The sequence below is a fragment of the Macrosteles quadrilineatus genome, unplaced genomic scaffold, assembly GCF_028750875.1.
Source record: "Macrosteles quadrilineatus isolate MER2022 unplaced genomic scaffold, UCM_ALF_1.0 Scaffold_5__1_contigs__length_97177068, whole genome shotgun sequence".
Classification (NCBI taxonomy): Eukaryota; Metazoa; Arthropoda; class Insecta; order Hemiptera; family Cicadellidae; genus Macrosteles; species Macrosteles quadrilineatus.
Window position 1 is genome coordinate 84911671 of NW_026542598.1, and position 11379 is coordinate 84923049.

An 11379-nucleotide genomic window follows, 5' to 3' on the forward strand; every position below is an offset into this window, starting at 1 on the left:
TCCTTGATGTTTTGATAATCATATTAGTTTTGTCTACTGTCTTTAATGCTAAATTATTTGTTTAAAATTTTTTATAGTACCTATAGCTATAGTTTCTTTAATATTTCAAAAGACTGTATTGGTAAGGCACAGCAATATTTCTAAAGTTTTTAACAGCTGACTTAGTTTTGCTAATGATTTATTGTGAGTGAAGAAACTGAAGATGGAAGGGTTTGTGAATTAATATAAAGAAGAGTGAAATTTTAAAATAGTGTTCATTTAAATTTAATACCTAATTAGTAATAACTTCAAAATTTAAATTTAAAATGTCAATAATAAATAAAAAGATATGTAATTAAGGGAGATGAAATGGTGGTACCCACTACTTACCAGATTTAAAGTCATAACTTAAACGTTTCTATTAAGGCCATAAAAGTTGAATTTCGTTTCTAAAAGCATTGGCGGATGTGTATCTATTATATGCAACCAATGTAAAGATTAAAATGTTTCTATTTTGGGTCCTCTTCCCGTTGCAAAGCACGGGTACAACAGCTAGTAACATATATAGCTGTTCTTCAAGGTGTACAACATTAGAGAATATCAAAATAAGTATCTTATATATGGAAAAAATTTAGGTTTTTTCGAGTTTATTTGGCTTCTCTACCCGACAGATTTTCGTGATTAAGGTCTTAAATTGAAGGCATGCACGCAAGATTTCACATCAAGCAATTACTGGATAAACTCACAATTTGAAAAAGTTTTTTATTAATACATAAAAGTTACAACTATATAATCTTATATATTTGGATCGAAGAACCTTTAGTGAAATACCAGCTTTCATTTAAGCTATTAGTTATTCAAATCGGGCGAGTTTCAACCAAACGCAAGGTGAACCAAAATAAAAATTATTCTCAAGGTTTATCTATGATTAAAACTCAATAGCTCCAGGATTGTTTGGTTTTTTAGCGAATTTCCCTATAGGGAAGTAGCTATTACCGTAGGTCTCATGGTAAGACTTAGGCCCGGGACCGATTTACTTTTTCATTTTGATGTCCCCAGAGGCCAAAAACACCATTCGTTCAAATTTTTATATATGTATATATATATCTACTAGCTGACCCGGCGAACTTCGTATCGCCTAAGTTATAGGTTTCCCCTAAGACAGACCGATGGAAAGAAAGTACCGTTACGTTTAATTTTCAAGATGATCTCGTTCGCATCGCTCAATCACGTCCTGGTTGAAGTTCGTTCGCTACGCTCACTCACCTTTGGGTTGGAGCTCGTTCGCTACGCTCACTCACCTTTAGGTTGGAGCTCGTTCGCTGCGCTCACTTGCCTTCAGGTTAGCTCGTTCGCTACGCTCACTCGCCTCCAGGTTGAAGTTCGTTCGCTACGCTCACTCACCTTTTGGTTGCAAATTAGCTGTTGTCATAAATGTAAAAGAAATAATAGTGCTGCACCCTGTTGGTAATCCTTGTAACTTTAATGCTATTGAACATCATAGAACAGAACCAACTTGTTTAATTGAAACAGCTGTTAAGATTCATTAATTCCATTTCTCATAAGGTTAACATGGGAAACTCCAGAGCCACTGGGGCGGAGCCCTTTTAAGAATTTCGAAACGGGAAATAGTTTACGTCCGATTCGCATACCTACAGAATTTACACACCAAATTTCATAACGATCGGTGAAGTCGTTCCGGAGGAGTTTGCAGACAAACACTGTGACACGAGAATTTTATATATTAGATATATATAATTCTGTAAGACCAAATTTTTACCAGAAAATTGTGGACGTCTGGTAAGTCGCAGAAAGGTGGGAGGGGTCTTAAATTAAAGTGCTTGACCCCAGGGACTCGGGAAAAATAGTAGAATTCCCATAAAGTAACCATAAAACGAGATATAACGTAAAATGTTCTCCATAAGAAAAGCATTAGAAGCCATTTACTGCTGATTTTTGTTTACTTCAATTACTTCAATACAGCTGATCGTGATTTATCATCAAGCCAGTATAAGCAACGACAGCATTAATTTGGATTACTTATTTGCCAGTCAATTCTGTAACGTACTATATAAAACCAGGGATAACGTTACCTGTAAAAATTAAGACTTTTTAGTTACGTTATGGAATGGGGAAATAAATAATTTTACTGTGAAACTTTTCAAATTTGTGTATTTTTAACATTAAATAACCACATTGACTAAATAATTAACGATTCAAGATTAAATGGAACACTTCTGCTTTGTTTTTATTTCAAAACATATGTTCTAGATTTATTCTACACTTTTCTTTCATTTAAATTTGAGATTTATTGTAGTGTTTAATCAATACTTTGTATGAAGTGGAATAACCTCAATGGCTTTAGAAAATAACCTGGAAATAAAGATGGAATAGGTTCGTACAGGAAATATATATTTGTTAATTAAGTAAGTACTATGACAAGTTCAAATGGGAGGAAAAACAATATGCTTGGAGATTTTAAACAGGTAGGCCTACTGTCCGTTGCTCGCAAAAGAGTTAAGAATCAGCCAATGATTAGGCCTAATTTGATAGAATAGGCTATGTAACGTCAATCGCACCTTTAAGAGGAATACCACCACTTAAACTTTCACTAATTGTAGTTTTTTTTATGTTGATCAGAAGAAATCTAGGGTTAAGTTTGGTCAATGGGATGCCTTTACTTTACACTAATAAACCCCAACAAAAGAAGTATAAACTTAGAATTATTTACTGGGTAGGGATGCTAATTTAGCGGGTTTGGCAAAGAACTAAGCTTACCTCAAAACACCTTTATTTGCCTTTTCTTATTTGATGAAGACAATTTCCAAAGTCCCAATCAGGGAGGTCTTTTTTATCACAATCAACCACAAGACCAAAGCTACCTTAATAAACCATCATTTATTCAAAAACAATTATATGTTTGCTGTCTCTATCAGAGTTAAAAGCTATGTATTTATTCAAATGATTTATTGAAAATAACATCATCAAAGGCAAACAAAGACAAAGAACAAACAGTTTTTACACAAAAGATATGGCGTACAGGGATATCTATTCTGACACAGCGATAAATATATTTCTTAGTTTGTTTGAATATTGGAATAATTTGTTTTATATTATTGAGCTTTTTAGGGACTTATGTCCCTACAAGCCACTAGTATATATATATATATGTGTGTCCGTGAACACGATAACTTGAGTAATTTTTATCCGATTTTGATGAAATTTGGTTTGAAGGTGTAAGGCGGGATAAACTTGAATGAGTTCGCGATCCAGCATGATCGGACCATGGGAACAGGGTTTTATGGGGTAAAAATTGGTTTTTCTCACTTTTGACCCTCAAAACACAAAATTTCCCAATTTTTCTCTAATTCTTCTTAAAGAGCTTAAAAAAACAAACAATTCAGTATATCAAAGTGTTTTTGTACAGTTATTGGTTACGGAGAAAACTAAAAAAATTGTAAATTTAAAATTCCCATGTTATTCTTATGGAGAATATTGTAAAATGTTGTAGTTTGCTTGTTTATGGATATCTTTTGATCAAACTTGGCAAATATATTCATTTTATACTAAGCAATAATTATTTTACTTAAAACACACACTTTATTAGTTTCCTTGTAGCAGCAAACCTAGGTACTCGTTAAACCTAATTTTATTTAAATAGATCAATTGAAAATCAATTCAGCCAAATGGAAATTCGCTTAGACGGCAGGTTAGCTGCGGCGGGGGTATTTTTATATGTTTTGGACTCAAAATTATCAGTAAATTATAGATTTTTATTTGAGCTATTATTTGACCAGTTAAGCTCACGATCCTGTATTAATCAATCCAAAATCATAAATTTGATCATTTCTTGGATATTATATATATAGGTAGTCTATATAAACGCTTCGGAGCAGCATGGGCCTCTAGTTTGTTATCAAATTAGATTCTATTTTCTTATGTCTGAACTCATCTATCTTCACTTCTGAAAAAGATCACACCTGATTCAAAATGTGTATCATTAAAGCCTGAAGTGCTTAGCATTGAAAATAAAATCCCACTTATCAACAAAAATACCTCAAATCCTAACATTGTCTAATTACAACAACCTGATGAAGAAAAGCTTTCTGCAGCAACTTGATATAAAAAATAACCATATGTTCTGTAAAGAGTATATAAATATATTTTATATTATATAAATATGATATAATATTTTTAAATTGTCGCCATTTTGTTTCTTGAATTTTAAAAATTTTCGTAAATTTGTTGTAGTTTTGTTTAGACGTCATAAATGTTTATGCAAAGTTTAAATTACATATATTTTACCACTTTTTAGAAAACAATTAATAGGTAAAAAAAAAAACAGAATGGTGGCAGTGTGAGTAACTAAGGACTTCTGGCCAATTTAAATATGATTTTTGGATATGTTTCTTAAACCAGGAATAATACCCAAAAATATCCGACACGAATTCTGAAACACCATGTAAAACTAGGGGTTGAGTTTTGGTTTATACTTAGTTCGTAATATTTGTTTAACGAGGTTTTAAATGACCGAAATAACAAGAATCAAATTGTAAACAAAACATGAACTCAGGAGTTCACCGTACAGAACTAACAATAAAATTGTAACTTAAGGTTAAAATACCTTAATACTTTTGTAAATACCTAAATACTTTCTGAATATGACCACTTCGTCGGGTTGAAACCGGCCACCCCCCAACGGTGACATTAATCACATGACAGGTATTTTAATTTCTAGTAATAATTTAAATTTTGATCAGGAATAAGAATAAGAATGTATTTATTTTCTTGAAAGGAATATTACAAAACAATACAAACGATAAAACTATAACATAACATTGATACTGTTGTTTTTTTCATTCGTAAAAGAAATAAAATAGATTAACTTCCAACAAAATAATTACACTTTATATAATTTAAGCTACTTCATATAAACTAAGAACAATATAAAATCAATTAAATCCTCATGTAAGAAAATTTAGGACCTTCAATGGCATAGCCTGTGTGGAAGTTCCTTATCTATTACATTGACAACAAAATGTGTGGAATAGTTTACAAAGCTTAACATTACTGACCCATTTATTGATAGATTAAAAACATAATTATCTCAGTTCACAATTACTAAGATTCATGTACATTAATTCTAAACTACCAAAAAGACAACGTATAATATAATGAAAACACAGAATTAATATTTTACGCAAGGATTTTTACTAAACATTCAAAATTAACAGCTGTTAAAGGCCAAGTCTTAAGTTTCTTTGAAAATCTACCTAAAGTTTTACAATTTTGACAATATTTTTTGGTAATTTACAAACTTTAGACCTACAAAACAGTAACTATTAAGGAAATGTGTTAAATTTAAGGAGGCAAAGAACAAAAATGAAAAAAGTTGTCTTCAGCTATTCTATAAGGATGAGAAATCTAGTGAGAGAGTATGTTTTATCTGTGGTAGAACCATGTAGAACATAGAGTTTAATTGATAATGAAGCGTTGTTAGCTTAATAGCTTTAGAAAAATACCTTAAACTAATTTTTTAAATTAATTTTTATGGAGAATAAATGGTTGTAGTTTGCTTATTTTCGGATATTGTATTTTGACTCAATTTACAGTTTTTACTTAATACTAACAATTAACCCTTCCAGGGCTAAATTAAATGAAGGGCTGGAGCTTAATTATTTTTTGCCAAAAATGAAAAACTAAAGTGGTTGTGTTTTGTATTTATTTCACTTGAAATAATTCATGGATCATAAAAAGATTTTCCTTAGGGCTGAACTAATTTTTGTACAAAAGTTATGAAGAAAATAAAATTTGATTTGACGGATATATCCGTCTTTGGCCCACAAAAAACATAAGGTGGACGGATATATCCGTCTGCCGCCCTCAGTGATAATCACAAAATATGAACACTGCCAATAATCTTGAGTATTCTTGTGGGCGGTAGACGGATATATCCGTCAACCTTAGGCTATTCCTTCTCTTGTTTTATTTTTATCCATAAAAATGTATCTATCATTCTGAAGTAAATCTAAACCACTCAGTTTTGCTCCCATGTCCTCAATCCCATTCCCCGCCAAGACTTCCACTACGTAAAGACTGTTCTTCAGGTGCATCATATCCATCACATTCCATATTATTATTTTCCCTGCCAAGTATAAAACCCCTCTCAGACATACTTTTATTAAGCATCTCAATAACATCTTCAATTTTCAGATTGTTTGCATTAGTAACTTTAGCTCAATAACATAAAAATAAAGTACAAAACACAAAATGTAATCATCACTCACTTACAACCATGTGTGAAGTGACAGCAATATTTACTTACGCACACTCTATGGTGCAAAATAACTGAAACAGCTGCGGCAATTGTTATTGCCAACCACAAAAACAAAATAACCCATTTATAATGCAGTGTAATGTTTATTACCGTATTATAAACATTGTGTATCAATTCGCTTTTTGGACGGATATATCCGTCTTTATCCCAGAAAAGAAATTTCTCGGGACGGATATATCCGTTTTCAGCCCGAAAAGTAAACAAAGATTGACGGATATATCCGTCCATAGCCCTGGAAGGGTTAACATTTCACTAAAGTATACGTAAATACCTTACCCGCAAGAGCAAATCTAAGTAATCATTAAAAATTTTGTTATTGAAAACTATTGATTGGTTAAGTTAGGCTGAAGTAAACAAAACAGAATACAGCAATATAAACAAATGGTAATATTAAGGTAATAAATTAAAACAATAACAAACAAATACTATAAGTACAACTGAGGTATTTTAAACATAAGGTATAAGGACAGTTCTCTTTAGAAAAGAATTACAACCTTAAAGGACAATTTATTAAATGATGGATATAGTGGTAGCAAAACGGGAGTGCCGATGGAGACCAGGTCAAGTCCCTTTAAACGCACGCACCCCCACAGGTCTCCATCGGCACTCCCGTTTTGCTACCACTTTAGTTTTGAGCAAGGCTTCTTATTATGACGAACATTTTAAGTCTACTGCATAGATTATGGGGGTGTGACTTTTAGTTTTCTCAAAATTTCAAGGGTACTTTGGGATTTTTATTTATAAAGAATGTATCTCACATTTTAAAGGAAATATTTTTGTTAAATGCAATCATAATTGTAGCTAATATTGCTTTTCCCTGTACCACCCCATTCTTCTCAGGAAGGTAATTTACTTAGTATTTATCATATTTCTTATGTTTGTATATATTAATGAAGATATGCCTATTGCCTAGCGACTTAGAGGCTAGTTCAAAATTTACAGCTTTTAACACAATTGGAAATAACAAAATGATGAAGGGAACTTAAAAATGATTCGTTCTTAAATAGAGAAGATAGCTAAACATTTAATAGGAAATTGCCAAAAACACACAAGACGCACAATCTATGATGAAGAAAAACAAAAATGATCAACTAATAATATGCATAAAAACCTATTGATTTTTGGTTGGACCTTTTCGTTGGAAGTGCCAGATGAAAAAGTGCATGGGTTGTAACAACATAACACACAATTTAATACAAACAATATTATTTGAGTACTAAATTAAAAAAGAGCAGTTTGCAAAAATATTATGCCACAAAAAAAAACTAAGCTAAAGCAGTTGGAAGTTGTGTTTAAATAAACTGTTATTTTCTCTTTGATTATTTGAGTTTTTTATTTTATTGTACTTAAAAACCAATTTCAATACATTTCCACTCATGTAACTTTAATAAATTCATGTTTAGTTTAGTTTATATAGAATTTCCACATGAACCTTTTTAATATCCTTTTTTATACCGCTTATGAATGCAAAACAATTTTTTACATGTGGTACACTTTTGAGGTATCTCTACTGTGAACCATTATATGTTTCTTCATACTGCTTTTAGTTATGAACACTTGCAATATGTTTCTTCAGATCAATTTTGACAGTAAATGATGTTTCACATATAGTGCACTTATGACGGAGCTCCCCTGTATGAACCAATGTATGTGTCTTCATATTGCCTATTGTTGTAAAGGATTTTCCACATGTAGCACACTCGTAAGGTCTCTCACCTGTATGAATCAATGTATGTTTCTTCATACTGCTTTTAGTTGTAAAGGATTTTCCACATGCAGCACACTTATAGGACCTCTCTCCTATATGAACACTTTCAATATGTTTCTTCAGATCACTTTTGACAATAAATGATGTTTCGCATTTAGTGCACTTATAAGGGCGCTCCCCTGTATGAAACAATGTATGTGTCTTCATATTGCTTATTGTTGTAAAGGTTTTTCCACATGTAGCACACAAGTAAGGTCTCTCCCCTGAATGAACCAATAAATGTGTCTTCATACTGCCTATTGTTGTAAAGGTTTTTCCACATGTAGCACACATGTAAGGTCTCTCTGCTGTATGGACAAATGTATGTTTCTTCAGATCACTTTTGGAAGTAAATGCCTTTTCACATTTAGTGCACTTATAAGGTCTCTCTCCTGTATGAACCAAGGTATGTTTCTTCATACTGCCTATTGTTGTAAAGGATTGTCCACATGTAGCACACATGTAAGGTCTCTCCCCTGTATGGACCAATGTATGTGTCTTCATACTGCCTATTGTTGTAAAGGTTTTTCCACATGTAGCACACATGTAAGGTCTCTCTCCTGTATGGACTAATGTATGTGGCTTCAAACTGCCGAATGATTTGTAGGATTTTCCACATGTTTTACACTTATACGGCCTCTCTGCTGTATGGACAAATGTATGTTTCTTCAGATCACTTTTGGAAGTAAATGCCTTTTCACATTTAGTGCACTTATAAGGTCTCTCTCCTGTATGGACCAATGTATGTAGCTTCATACTACCTATTTGGTTAAAGGATTTTCCACATGTAGCACACTCATAAGGTCTCTCTCCTGTATGAACCAATGTATGTGTCTTCATATTGCCTATTCGTGTAAAGGATTTTCCACATGTAGCACACTCGTAAGGTTTCTCTCCTGTATGAACCAATGAATGTGTCTTCATATTGCCTATTGTTTTAAAGGATTTTCCACATGTAGCACACTCGTAAGATCTTTCTCCTGTATGAACCAATGCATGTGTCTTCATATTGCCTATTGTTCTAAAGGATTTTCCACATGTAGCACACTTATAAGGTCTCTCTCCTGTATGAACCAATGAATGTCTCTTTATATCTTGTTTTCTTGCAAAGGATTTTTCACACATAGTGCACTTATAAGGTCTCTCCCTCGTTTGAATTTTTGTACGCTCCTTTATTTGGCTTTGAAATTTAAAGAATTTAGTACACTTTTTAAAGTGTATTAACAAATGACTCTTAACTTTGTTTAGTTGTAAAAATGTTTTCTCACACGTCAAACATTTAAAGGGACGCTCTCCAGTGTGATACATTATATGGACCTTCATTGCGGATCGAGTAGAACAGCTTTGTCCACATATTGGACACTTGTGAGCAAAATGGTTGAAGCATGTTAACATTTTCTACTTTTCAATTTTATCACGGTGAATCTTATCTCATAAGCAGTATCTTGTCAGAAATCTCAACAAATCACAGAGAATTGTATCAATGTAAGTAGTAAATTTGTTTTTAGGACTTGTGTGTACAGCAGTTACATGATAGGCTACGTACGTATCACTCATTCAACATTGAATCTTCTTGTTTTCAAATTTTGCTATGCATATTAGAATTTCACAATATACTTGAGGGTTTACTTTTTCTCGTGTCTTTCTTTATTCTTCTATTGTTTTATATTAACTCTTAAATCAATATAATCTGATGTTTTATTTCTTTTTACCGTCTCGACCTACAACAAAAAAGTTTGTTATAATTAAAATGTAGTTTACCAGAACAAATTACTGAATTTAATTTGTTTAGGGCTACAAAATAACATATATAGCTGTTCTTCAAAGTGTACAACATTAGAGACTATCAAAATAAGTATCTTATATATGGAAAAAATTTAGGTTTTTTCGAGTTTATTTTGCTTCTCTACCCGACCGATTTTCGTGATTAAGGTCCTAAATTGAAGGCATGCACGCAAGATTTCACATCAAGCAATTACTGGACAAACTCACAATTTGAAAAAGTTTTGTATTAATACATACCAGTTACAACTATATAATCCTATATATTTTGATCGAAGAACCTTTAGTGAAATACCAGCTTTCATTTAAGCTATTATTAAGCTATATTCAAATCGGACGAGTTTCAACCAAATGCAAGGTGAACCAAAATAAAAAATATTATTCTTAAGGTTTATCTATGATTAAAACTCAATAGCTCCAGGATTGTTTGGGGTTTTTTATATGTTTTGGACTCAAAATTATCAGTAAATTATAGATTTTTATTTGAGCTATTATTTGATCAGTTAAGTTAATGATCCTGTATTAATCAATCCAAAATCATAAATTTGATAATTTCTCGGATATTATATATATATATATATATATAAACGCTTCGGAGCAACATGGGCCTCTAGTTTGTTATCAAATTATATTCTATTTTCTTATGTCTAAACTCATCTATCTTCACTTCTGAAAAAGATCACATCTGATTCAAAATGTGTATCATTAAAGCCTGAAGTGCTTAGCATTGAAAATAAAATCCCACTTATCAACACAAATACCTCAAATCCTAACATTGTCTAATCACAACAACCTGCAGCTGTTAAAAGCCGCTTTTATCTTTTTTGAAAATCCACCTAAAGATTTACGATTTTAACAATATTTTTTTGTAATTTACGAACAAACTTTGGACCTACAAAACAGTAACTATTAAGGAAATGTGTTAAATTTAAGGAGGTAAAGAACAAAAATGAAAAAAAAAAAAAAATTGTATTCAGCTATTCTATAAGGATGAGAAATCTAGTAAGGGAGTATGTTTTATCCATGGTAGAACATAGAGTTTAATTGATATTGAAGCGTTGTAAGCTTAATAGCTTTAGAAAAAGGCCTTAACCTAATTTTTTAAATAAATTTTTATGGATAATAAATGGTTGTAGTTTGCTTATTTTCGGATATTGTATTTTGATTCAATTTACTTAACTATAAAAAATATTGTTATTGAAAACTAATGATTGGTTAAGTTAGGCAGAAATAAACGAAACAGAATACAGCAATAGAAACAAATGATGATATTAAGGTAATAAATTGAAACAATAACAAACAAATAAGTACAGGTGAGGTATTTTAAACATAAGGTACATGGACAGTTCTCTTTAGAAAGGAATTACGACCTTAAAGGACAATTTATGAAATTATGGAGAGTTTTGAACAAGGCTTCTCGTTATGACGAACATTTTAAGTCTAGATTATGGGGGTGTGACTTTTAGTTTTCTCACAAGTTCATGGATGGGTACTTTGGGATTTTTATATGGATGAATGTATTTCACAATTTAAA

At 31.7% G+C, this 11379-nt stretch overlaps 1 protein-coding gene across 3 annotated transcripts in view; it reads right to left on the reverse strand.

The window, feature by feature from the left end:
• Positions 1 to 6381: 6381 nt before the first annotated feature.
• The window catches only part of LOC128994726 (zinc finger protein 665-like), a 43035-nt gene continuing 38037 nt past the window's right edge, over positions 6382 to 11379 (reverse strand). For 2 of the 3 annotated variants that reach the window (XM_054419469.1, XM_054419468.1), the window contains one exon: positions 6382 to 9784. In XM_054419469.1, coding sequence (XP_054275444.1) covers positions 7860 to 9458 — 1599 coding nt within the window. In that variant the 5' untranslated portion in view covers positions 9459 to 9784 and the 3' untranslated portion in view covers positions 6382 to 7859. The remainder of the gene's footprint in view (positions 9785 to 11379) is intronic. The other variant, XR_008490912.1, reaches the window with a different exon arrangement.